This window comes from Vollenhovia emeryi, unplaced genomic scaffold (genome assembly GCF_000949405.1).
Source record: "Vollenhovia emeryi isolate VEMERY1.0 unplaced genomic scaffold, V.emery_V1.0 DF939197.1, whole genome shotgun sequence".
NCBI classification, from domain to species: Eukaryota; Metazoa; Arthropoda; class Insecta; order Hymenoptera; family Formicidae; genus Vollenhovia; species Vollenhovia emeryi.
Window position 1 is genome coordinate 233,137 of NW_011967169.1, and position 13,150 is coordinate 246,286.

The following is a 13,150-nucleotide window of genomic DNA, read 5'->3' on the forward strand; positions in this document are numbered from 1 at the left end:
ATGAATTATAATATTTTACTTTATAATTTGATTGATGCATATCTAATTTTTTATTTTCTGTACAAATGTTAGCAATAAAGAAATATTTTGGTCAGAAAGTTTATGGATGATTTGCGAACTAAATATACAGATATAGTGACTCATATGGGGCATCACTACTTAATTGTAACTAATATAGCTAATTTGAAGCTAGTTGAATTCCAATATACATATAAATATATTTTTTAGTCAGAAATTGGATTTTTCTTTTTATAAACAGTGAAATGACACCATAAAAACAAATTTAAATAAAAGCTTGTTAAAACGGTGAACGATATAAAAGCGCGGAGAAAATAGAGGAGTATATTTATACGATCGCGAATTTTTAGCACGAAGTCGCTGTATAACGTTGCAGAGTGCAATTTTTTGCATGAGCGTCATGTCATTCAAATATCGGATAGTGTCTGAAAATAGGCCAAGTGCATTACAAAGGAAAAATAAAAAACGAGAATTTAGTGAGCAGTTCATTTTCCGAACATGAAGAACGTATTTTACATTTCATGTTATGACTGCTCTTTTTCTGATTTGATTCTGTATAATTTAATCCAGCGAGCTGTATGTCGTGTCTTTCTTATGACAACTATGTTATAATTTTATGTGAATATCAATCTTTGCGATGACCAGCTGTCCCGTGGGTCAAAGATAATATATCATGTTTATGAACACATGTTTAGCTAGTTACATATTTAGCTAGTTACAACTAAATATTAGCTGTTGATGTTTGACGACTGAAATTTAGTTGTCACATGCAGTTTTCAGCTATAATAGCTACATTTTTCTTTCCATGTATTATAAAACTGTTAGTCTCTGTATAAGATACATCGTTTGTCTCTCTAGGAAAGTTGTTAATTAATATTAATAACGGATCTCTTATAAAAAGTATTATAAGAATATTAAGATTTTTTGTTAGCCTGATTCATTTCATGCTGTAATTTAACAATTATAATGCAATTAGAGAAACTGTCTAGTCAAATAACACAAGTAATCATATTTTTAATCAAATACGTAATAATTATGGGAAACATAATCTTTTACATCTGTTTGTGTGAAAGAATCAAATTCTTAGCACTTGGACATATTTATTTAGTCTACAAGATTGCATGTTTGTCTTATTTCTCTCTGTTGCTCTTCAGACGAATAAAGTTTTAATTGAATAACTTATTTACTTGTTTAGTTTTGGCCGGTAAACGATACTTCGTAACATCTTTCTATTGTCCCGTTTTACATTTTTGTGACAGTCGAGTGGTAAATTCGTCGCATACTTAAATGCCAAACGAAATTGTACTATTCTGTACAAGACGTGGAGTAAGAAGCGTTTTTGTATGTAGGAGGTCAAACCGACGACGGCAGTCGCCGGTAGCAGTCTCGACGCCGTGAATCCTTCCTTTACGAAGGACAACGGAATTGTAATTCGACTTTTTCGGTGCTTCCCTGCTTCTCCATGTCTCGTGCCATGAAACATGCGCGACGTTATTTCGCTCGGTGTGACACCGCCAGCGGTATTTAGAAGCAACGCGTTCTCAAATGACATCGGAAAAATAGCAATGTCTCTAACTTGGATGTCGATATTAATCTTATGTTAGTATCTTCTTCATGCAAAGCGAGATCATCTTTATTGCATTCTGATGCTAAAAGAATTGTATAACATATACATATCTTATATCTTCTCTAGGCGTTGTCACAACATTTAAGCCTATCACACAATGCCAGGCAACAGGAACAGGGAATAGAATTTCTGACGCGTTGGATTCGTCGGAAATTTTCTACCAACCAATCCAACGCGTCAGAAATTCTATTCCCTGTTCCTGTTGCCTGTTGCCTGGCATTGTGTGATAGGCTTAAGAGATCTGCTGTACGTAACATAATCTCTCAGTACAAAGTACATGTAATAAATACACAAATATCTCCAACATTTCTCACATGTAGCAAAAACAATATATAATCATATTGCTAGTTATTAATTGTATTACTATTCCAAGTAAAACATAAAATTATAATTATTAATGTTCATTTAATTTATAACGCGGTAAAAATGAGAATCAATACCTCAACATAAGGCATGTTGAATATTATAATGTAATTTGTTGTTGAAGAATTATAGGAGTTTAAATTTCTGATTTAAACAATATTTAATTGTCCACTTTTGTGTTTCATCATATTAATGAAATAGGAAGAATTTTGAGTTAGATATTTTATATTTAGATATTTCGTGCAAGAAAATATTGGTAAACTATCTAAACCGAACTTTAAAGAACTTTGCGACATCACCTTTGTATAAACTACATCAACCGTGTGGTGCGAAAGGTAAAAGACGTGGCTGAAAGAATCTTCTCTTGCAATTAGTAAAGAAGCAAAATATATTCCATTCTTTATAATCTTTCAGCCGTCTGGTTTCAGGATAGTCTCGGGAGTCGTTAATTTAGGCGATCGACCGGAACGCTTTGTCGAAAGTTTCTGCTTAAGCGTCTTGGTGAATAAACTTACAAAGTATTACATCGGTAAAAGAAAATTAAAGAAAAGTCTGAACACAAAACACATTCGTATAACGGTACAAACAACGGTTTAATCGGTACATCTACAAGAATTTTAATTGTCTTTAAGAAGAATATCTTTTTATATTATCTAAACTTATGTTACATGAAAACTTTTTGTTAAAAACTTACATAATTATCACGAAATAGTAATCATTTCAATCTATAATCATTGAGATACATTTCTTGAGAATCGGAGTACGTAATTTTGGTAGATTCCTCATTGTTTACGCAATTGAGAAGATCATTGAATGTCAACAGGCGTTTCAGCGAGCATTATTCGAGCACGAGACAAATTCCTTCTGGCAGTTGGTGCAAGGTAAACGCGAGGGTAAGGCGTACCTTCATGTAGAAAGGTCGATCGATATGTGCTCCTTTGAAATGAGAGGCCGTTTTCTCGAGTATATCACTGAAATAGTCTGGCTAAAGTAATGCCAATGATGAATCAAACGTGCGTACAAGGTTCATGTTTTTCATGTAAAAGTAAAAAAAAAAGGCGAGAAAGGCCAAAAGACAAAGAGACGCACCTGAAAGTTATACTTCTGTCATCCGCGATCAATTTTACGTGAATTTACAACTACATATATATATACTACAGGGTGGGGCAGAATGCAGTCCCTAGTTTCAAAAAATCACTGTAGGGCCCCCAGACCGAGTAGAGGGGAGGGGCAGGTGCCGTTAGGTCGGGGGAACAATACCGTTTTCAGTAGTCACCATACTGCCCGTCGTTCACGAGAAATGTTGCAAGAGCTCTTTCCCGGTCGCCTGATCTCTTTGCATGGGGATGTTCCATGGCCCCCTCGCTCCCCCGTGTGACTTTTTTCTGTGGGGATACATCAAAGCTGAGGTATACAAAGTTCGACCTCGAACCATTGAAGCTCTAAAGGAGGCGATTGAGGACGTCATCGCTGGAATTCCTCAAGATATGCTGGGAAGAGTGGCCGAAAACTTCATTGAAAGGCTCAATATGTGTATTGCTCGCCAAGGCCGCCACTTGGACGATATCATATTCAAAACATCATGAAAAAAAACGGTATTATATGTACTTTTGAGACATAAAAACCTTTTTCATGTATCTTGAACCGTTTTTTTACAATTCACCCTTGAAATCAGGGACTGCATTCTGCCCCACCCTGTATTACTTAGCTATCGATGTAACTGGCGTACGGACCGTAACAGGATTCAGTATCTCGTTACAGGATGAAAGAAATAACTTTTAATACTTGCGCGAGTTACTAAAGGCACAATTATTGGCTTAACGTGGGAGCAGTTTCCTTTTTTCCCGTTTTGTACTCACTTTATGAATCAATTATCAGATCAGAGCTATTATAAAAGATCTTTTCCTCATTTATTAAGGTTTTTAAATACTTGGAGACATTGGATCGTGTTTTGCGGTATATTTATCCGTTTATTTGTTCGTTATTCCATTATTTTCGTCGATAGTTCTATGAGCCGGAAAATTGTCGATGCAATCGCACAATTAAAACAAAAGAATTAAAATGTACTCCAAATTAACCACATAATAAAACTTAATATGCGTTAGTGATTTGAACATCTTATATTTCACGCAGTTTTTATTTCATTTTATAATGATTTAAGAAATTTTATATTGTAATTTCCAAAAGAATCAGTAACGTGGAATTGTGCAAATTTACCCATTTAACAATTGCTTGCAAAAGAAAAGAAAAAAAAACTTAATTATTTAAACTCTTGAAATAAGATTTGCTTATCCAAGTTTTTGCGTTGTACCCTACTATGAGTTTTGGTAGAAGCATTCTCATTCAACGATGCGGCTCGTCTCAACGGGGTCATTTCGCGATTACGTAGACGATGATGTGGACCACGAACTAAGAAAAATACAACGCGGATCGATCGATCTCTAGAGAAGATGAAAAAGGCTAGTAAAGCGTAGTATACCGTGCCAAAAACGTCCCAATGACGATGGACGTTTTGTGTTCTATATATAACTTACGCTTCTTTTGGCGAGACACTTTAGTGCACTCTTGATATAAGTTAAATTGCGTGATTAAACCAGACATTCTTTGTTAATATTATGAACAACAATTGATGCTGAATCGCAAAAATTATTTAAAAAATTAAAAATACATTTCTTTCCCAGAACATGCATCGAAATTTTAATAATATTGAGTACCTACTACTAAATCTGCATTTTATTCTGGTTTTATCTAATTCTATTAAGAGCTAGAAATTCAAAATAATCGCTATTATCCCCATAATCAAATAATATTGAATTAGAATAACAGTAGGCAACAATAAGAAGTTGGAGATTTGAGCTTAGGGACTTAAAAAATGTGAATGCGAGAACATGAAGTGTCTCCCATACGGCATATGTCATAAAACCGAATCTGAACGTATCGTAAAAAGACGAGCCTTTTTGTTTGATTATCATGTGCTATGCAATACACAGACATCTCGATCGGTCGTTGCGTCCTTACGCGGATTCAGGGTTTTTTAACGCGAAACTAAGTTAATCGATCGTGTACGAACTACTTTTCCACTTTAGGCCGACCTTCGGGCGATATTAGAATTCTTGTAAATCCGGACGAACTCGGCCTCTCTTTTCTAATATTGGTAACATTTGCTTGCACGCGAGGCATAAGTGGATTTATCGTGTAAACTGGGACAAATTGGAAATGTCACATAACGACGAGGACACCAACGATGACATCGAGACAATGGTGTCGAGGTTGCAAGGAGTCAACATTCTGTTTCCGGTTGCTTTCGCATTAACTTCTAAAACATAAGCGTTTAATATACAAATTCTGAAAATATCTAAATTATCACGGTTTCAAACTGAAACACATTCACGTTTGTTTTTTTATTGACATTTACCGTATTTATACACCCAAATTTCTTAAATGACACTATGTATTTTGTATTGTATTATAGGGGTGTGCACGTGGTAGCGAGAAGAATTCAAAAACACGACACATTGCTTCATTCAATTATTTTCAAATAATATGATCGATACTGCATCGTTACTTACATTCATTATTCATATCCATGTACTACTACATTATCTTGGAATTCAATTTTTACTACCTCTTATTTACTGTAGAAAGCATCTTGCTTCAATAAGATTCATGACGGTCCCGAGAGACTCAAGGAATAGGCTTTTCTTTAACTCAAGTACTGATAATGCCACTCGAGCTTCTTCTTCGGCATTCTTAGCATCTACTTAACCCGTCTAGGCAACTAGCACTTGGATCCCTTTTCTTCACCACTTTGAGTAATCCTTTTGCCGGGAAGTATGCGATTTAATTATTTAAATCTTTCATAAAGAATAAATCTTGACTATTTTTCTCAGCGATTCACGATTTGTGAATGTCTTCCAAGTTTTTGATAACACAACTTATCTCCTCCGGATAAATTATTCTGTTGGATTATTAATTTCGATTTTCCGTATACTGCGTTAAGGCATTCACATTTTTCATAAAACAGACGGCAACACTGTAAATAGTGTAAATGAAACCGAGGGGGAAACCGCTGATATTGTACACCAATGCCCACTAATGCCCAGTGGGCATTACTTTAGCTTATTACCTTATTTTATCTTATTTATCTTGCTTTATCTTTATAATGCCCTAGCAAGGTCTAATGCCCAAAAAATGCCCAGTAATGCCGCAAATCTGTACATCACAATGCCCTCAGCGGTTTCCCTCTCGGTCGTAACCTTACTGTTACGTTTTACGGAAAGTATGTGCGAAGGCCTTTACCACGTGTTTAAACTCGGTTAATTTCAGTCGATTTCGATACATATTTGACTAGTGGAAGACCGACTGAAATTAGCCGACTTTAACAGAACGCGACGTGATAACGCGTGGTAGCGTGTGCATAAAAATGCGCCTTTACAATGATTGTTGATGCAAATATATGAGCAGATAATAATTTTAATTAGAAAATTTATCTGACAGTGAGAGGGGGGTTCGTAAGTGCATGAATAAAAAGGAGGAATAGATTTGTAACGCAGCATAAGTTTGCATTTTAAATGTTTGTATCGCTTTGTCTTTTCTTGTCAAGATTATTTATAATCGCCATAAATTGATAAGAGTTGTTATTATTTTACTTTGAGTAATAGTAATATTACCTTTCCAAACATTAAATGGTCACACTTGTATTCTCCATTTCATCTTGGAAGTACACTTAGTACCACCTACATTGAAAAGCGCTGTCTTAAGAGCTTTCGGTGCATCGCTTTCAGATAGTATCATAACATTCGTTTTACGATGCTATAAATTTCCTAAGTAAAATTGATCTGCACATTAAATAACTAATAGTCTACTCATCGACCTGCACCAATTATTTGCGCAAAGTTTCGTAAATTGCGAATGTAATAACTGAATAAATAAATATGTCCATAATTCATTTACTAACAAATAAAATTAATTATACATTTAAAATATATATTTAAAACATTTCAGGCATATCAAAATATTATGCGATATTATGTTATTTTAGTTATAATTTATATAATTGCTTATTAAAGGAAATTATTTTTATAATTAATGAAAAACATAATAATTTCTTTTTATTGTTTATTTATTTGTCTCTCTTTTGTATTCAAGAAAAATCATTGGATTTCTTCTGTTTATCTGCAATTTTACGTACAAGAATCAACTATGTTCTAGAGACTCTTGCAGATATCTTTGAAACTCCCTGTCGGTTTCCCCACAGCGGGTACTCGTAAGTTAATGAATGTCAGGATGTATCGCCACTCTCATCTTATCGTGAATATCAAGCGGCAAACGCCAACTTTATGTCTTGCGTCAAGCAAAGTTTTGCTCTTTGCAAACTTTGAGCGCAGTCACTCCGATTTAATTTTACTTTAAAACATGTACAGATAAATATTTTATGTGTACAACTTATATAAATTATAAAAAGAAATATTATATAATTGCAATAATACTTACAATATAACTCATTAATATTGAATAGAATAATAATCAGTGAGTAAAAAATAAATTAAAATTTTAATTGTTTAATCAAATAATATTATATATAAATATTAATTGACGTAAATTTTAATCTTATTTGCTTCATATGAAGTGATAAGTTATTATTTCACATTTTATAGCTCATAATATTTACATAAATATACATAGTGCAAATCTGCGCTTTCGGTGAATTCATTTTGCAATCTTGTATCAGTGATAAAATGACCGATCGGCATATCGTGTGGTGAAAAACGTTAGCGAAAGTTTTGCTCGCATTTGTGATGACCAGCAACATATATGGAAATCGCAATACTCGCAAAAAGTATGATTACTGGAAACGCAGATTTGACAAAGTCACAAGTGCTTGCATTTTGCTGATGTTTTAAGAAAGCAAGCACACTGTAAAGAAAAGCGATTTTATTTTTAAAAGAATTGATCAACGCATTGTAAGTTGAATACATACCGAATAAGAATGGATAAAAGCAGCATTTTTGTAAACGTTTTTCCGATTGGTTTTTAATACAATTGGCTATTTTAATGTTAAAAAGACAATATACAGAGAGAGAAGAGGGGGAGGACGGGGAGAGAAATTGAAAAACTAGTTTTACGAAAATGTCCATAAATTTATAAAGCTAAAACTCTGGACAAAGGACTTGTAAAATTAATGATCTATAATTTCTCTCTCTCTCTCTCTCCCCCTCTCTAGGGAAGGGGGGATATGATAAAACGGTAACGGTAGGTGTAAAGTATTATTTCGTTTCAATCGATTCAGAAGTAAACATGAAAGACCGAGAGTGTATGCGCGAAAGAAAGTAATCGAAGCTGTCTGTTCGTGCTACAACAATACTTGCGGCTGTAGTTCTGTATGTTGTCCAATGCAATTGAAATGTCCGGGAATTTTATCACGTGCGTTACCTTATGCACGTTATATCCTCACTTGTATTCACAAGTATTCTTCTTGAAAGTTAATACTTCAGGATAGCATTGTTTTCTAACAGTTTGATCTTTTAGTTCAAGGTAGTTGGAAAGAAACTACGTACAGCTGATAAATTACGCGGCGGACTTTCTCAAGATATTCTTAGCTTAGGTTAAAATGACATTATAGTACTTAATCGAATAACAAGTCTATATCGAGCGTTTTCGCATCTATCTTAACCGCCATGTCCATGACTGATAATCTCTATATTTGACGTATACATCTCAAATAGTTAGACGAGGCCAATTGGCTCCAAGTATTGTGCCGTCTTGTCCCACGAGTACAATATTTTCGGGATAAATTTTAAAAGAAAATTCTCTCCGTGTAGGCATTTTTGGGGCATTATAAAGATAAAATAAGATCAAAGATAAAGTAATGCCCACTGGACATTAGTAGGCATCAGTGGTTTACCCCTCGTATTTAGCTACTAATCCATATTTTACAACTAAAATTTAGTTACCACATGCAGTTTTTTGCTACGGTTATAGCTACTTTTTTTTCCACGTATATGAAACACTAACTGAGGATCTCTAAAGTATCTAGAAAGTCTATGATATGACAAACGAGTGCTGTATATGTATATACTCTCCATCTACGATATGATCGACCACACTCGCTCTGAGCATGTTAATAGGAATAGAGTTGACCAGTCCCGCAAAACCCACAATATACGTGCATTTGTAAATATATCTTTTCCGAATTTATAACCGATTTTATGGCAAAATTGCTACTTTTAGAATCAGAATAAACGATGCAGCAGCGAAGCGCTCGCACGCGAATGACGGAAGCATCGAATCGGAAAGTTTTCGAATAACATTAAAAGTTGAACTGCAACCGCTACATTTCTTCCAACGCGAGGAAGTTACATTAGTCGGGACAATCGCAAACTAGATGAAGCCGATTTTCGCAAATCGAGTCTCTTTCAAGTAAAACGCTTGAGCTCAAAAAAGGAGAAAATCAAATGCTACATGCTAAAACTAGCTGTAGCGCGACCTTAGTGGTCTACTTGAAATATATAATACCTTCCCATATATCCCATATACGATATCTAGAACGACAGCTCTAGTGTCGAAAACTTAGAAATAGTGAAGTTATCCTTTTTCATAGTTACATAAAGAATGATCTTTTATGTTTGCAGCCTTTCGTTGCCGTCGTCGTTCGGACAGTTTCAATTACCGTCGTTCGATCATCAATCATCAGAAGATCTTTGTATTTACAAGGAATCGAGTGCGCACAGGATCGGCCTGAAATACGCGAGAACTTGGGAAAGAACGAGAAGCGCGTAATCGAGTCGATGATATTGAAGTGGCTCTCATCGTGAGATAGCACATCCACGCGAAATGATGATGTGACCATCGGCAGTTGACGTCTCACATCCGGCCGATCTCTGCCGAGGGATGTCCTCTTGCGCGGATACCGCCTGCACGGACGCTGAGGAGGACACCGAGGATGTGGAGAGCGACGTCGCGGGTACAACGGCGCAGTCGTCACGTTACCTGTCGTCGTCGTCGTCGTCGTCGTTGTCGTCGTCGTCGTCGTCGTCGCGAATTCGTCACCGCCGCCGTGAGAGCGATCACTTGGAAGGATTGCGGTTAGATGGGTCATCGGTCGTGTATCGTCCGCCATCGTCCGACGACACTTCCGGGAGCACCGTCGAGGACTCACGTCCATCGATGTCTTGGGCGCGCGGATAAGAAGAGGGCATCGTCCCGCTCACCGCGATCACCGACAACATACGTAATCATTCTCGAGGGACGACGGCTGGGTGGATCGATCGGCGTTGCACTCCGATCGATCGTCCACCTTCTCCTCTTCCTCCTCCTCTTCCTCCTCCTCCTCCTCCTCCTTCTCCTCCTCCCTCCTCCTCCTCCTCCTCCTCCTCCTCCTTTTCCTCCTCCTCCTTCTCCTCCTCCTCCCTCGCGACAGCTCGATTATCAGGCTCTTCCAGCCGATTTTTATTTCGTACGACCACGTCCGCGAACGACCGATCGCTGAACCGATCGATAGATCATCGTGGTCGACAGCAGTGGCCTGTGTTTTTGAAGAGAGGTCAGGAAAGTCGATAAACGAATTGGTCGAATCGAACGTGCACGGTCGAACACGTGCAACTGGAATTCCGAATGAGTACCGAACGTGCAAATCGATAAGCGAATTTGAAGCGCGCTCGAGGGTCCTCGAAAGGCCAGGTGGACCATTGACCGGCAGCACGCCAGTCGCCGCCGGTGTTGAGCGGTCCTTTGGGTCAATACTAATCCTCTCGAGCATCGTCGGCTTCCCAGTCGAATCGTCGATCCGATTTGTAAAATTGATCCAGCGAGAGGATAGCGGGATAAATCGGCTCGAAAGAATCATCGATCTCAAGATCGTTCGATTTATCTTTGCTTTTAACCGATTATCAAACGAGCGAATTATACGTGTTAAACACGCGTCGATATTCCTGGGTAAATTGAGCAACCTGATAAATCACTTTTTCCAACTGGCCATTTTCGACACGGTCGATTTCTACGAAACAATCCATTCTTCCTTCTCCTTGTCGAGGAAATCGTTGATTCATATACCTGCGCCATTCCGAACTGCCGTGATGACGTCAGGAAGGAGGACGTCGTTCAGGTGACGAAAAAAGTCGTTGCCCCAATCTCATCTTATTTATCGAAGAATCATCGACGGAAGTCTGTTGGACTTCCGTCCGATCGCCTAATGGGATAGCAAATGGCACGAGAATCCACGACAACAAGTACACGGCCTTCTCTGTTTTTCATTATTTCACTTTTCAAGTTTTGGTCGATCTAAAAGTCGCGATAATCTTCAACGCTGAAACAAAACGCAAAAATCAAATTGAAGCTTGTTTCATAAATTCCATAAACAACAAAATGCTCTTATTGATTTGCCGGAAGTGATCGTGAAAAACTACGAGGCGGTTTTTCTATCGAGAGTGCTGCAGAATCATTTCATGTTGTGAAATTGTAAAATTCCCCCAAAAACTAAGTGCTTACCTCGGAGAATCACTTGTTACACATAAAACCGTGTTAAAATTGTTTTAACGTGTTCCAAACTTTCCTCGGATAAGTACTAGCGCTGAATAGTTTACGCGCGTTGTACGATATCAGTCTAATGAGTCGCAATAGTGAATTGTCGTGTTCGAGCGTGTATCGCAAACGATTCCAAGTGCGTCAAGTGTACCGTCGTTTTGTTATATATACCTCAAGAGATATACCTGATGTGAATTGCTGGTGACAGTGAGTGAAAAGAGAAGAAGAGAGAAAATACGAAGGATTTTCGTTATGTATCGCAAGCAGCTTATAATCATCCTAATTGGTACAGACTGGCCGAGATCCTGATAGCCATCGCAGCGACCAGGATCTGGGACCATTCAACGAAGAAAGGATGCCCGGGGGGCGCAGGGGCCTGGTAGCCCCCCAAAATACGTTCCTGGAAAACATCATAAGACGAAGTAGCAGTCAACGTGAGTTTTTCTTTTTTCTTGCATTATTTAAATATTGAGGAATAGATCAATTGATAAATATGTCTGAAAAATATAACAGATCCTTTAGCTAATAGTTAACAGCTGTTCAGTTCTAGGCCAATTCTAGTGGGGGAAATTTTTAAGCACCCAGTAGTTTCGAGTTATAAATGATTGATAAGTAAAGGATCTTCGTATATTGAACGGAGTTGAATAGATAATAACACTTCTTAGTCAACTTTAAGTTTATTTAATAAAATTTTAATTTAAAGTTTAATTATCAAGAAATACAATGCTAAACATTGGAAGATTTAAATAACTGTATGATATAACAGCTCGCATTAATTAAATAATCCATTACATTAAAAAAGAGATACAAAAATGCTACATAATCTTATAGTCTCAGCAAATAAACGTTTAGAACTTGTTTTGTAATTGATTTGTTATTTTTCTATATTCGTCTAACAATAATATAAAAACAGAAATTATTAATTATTTATTATACACATTAATATTCTTCATTATAATTCTGCATAGTTAAGCGAGTATTCAAAATTAATAATAATTTTGCTATTGTCAGCGCAGATTTTATAATGTACAATAACATTGCCGCATTAAGATTTAAACATTATAAATAAACTGCTTTTGGCAATTATGGGAGGATTACATCAAGCATGTAATTCAATATCGATTTTCCTAATTGGAATGTCTTGAATTTCCGGAATTGGCAGGAATTTCCTATATTCGTATACGTTCGAAAATAGCAACAGCAGTAAAGCGAGTAAATGGAGGTGAACTTATTCGATTATATTATATGTACCTATATCTTGATTAGCATTTTAACTTACCCACGTTTAAAAAAAGATATACGCAAAGTATCACATACAAATCGACTCATCTCTTTCGCTCTGTTCCTAAATGAACGTTTAAGCAGAAAAAGCGAAAATTGCGTAAAATCGAGATACGACCTTGCGAAAGAGACCAGTCGAAATAGGGTACATTTCACTATTATACTAACTAATGGGTCCTTGCGGCTAAAATTTCAAAATTTAAAATTAATTAAAACTTTAGCATAACCGTCAAAAGTTTCGGTAAATATGCAGAAAAAGTCACACCTCACCGATTTCCTCGCCACTTAGATATGTTGTAGGGGAGAGTTTTCTGAGTAATTCCCCGCAAGAATCAAGTG

The 13,150-nt window shown here is 36.6% G+C and overlaps 1 protein-coding gene across 2 annotated transcripts in view; it reads left to right on the top strand.

The window, feature by feature from the left end:
• Positions 1-10,375: 10,375 nt before the first annotated feature.
• Positions 10,376-13,150, top strand: part of LOC105561987 (potassium voltage-gated channel protein eag) — a 62,222-nt gene continuing 59,447 nt past the window's right edge. For both annotated transcript variants that reach the window (XM_012012425.1, XM_012012426.1), the window contains exon 1: positions 10,376-11,964. In XM_012012425.1, the coding sequence (XP_011867815.1) occupies positions 11,886-11,964 (79 nt within the window). In that variant the 5' untranslated portion in view covers positions 10,376-11,885. The remainder of the gene's footprint in view (positions 11,965-13,150) is intronic.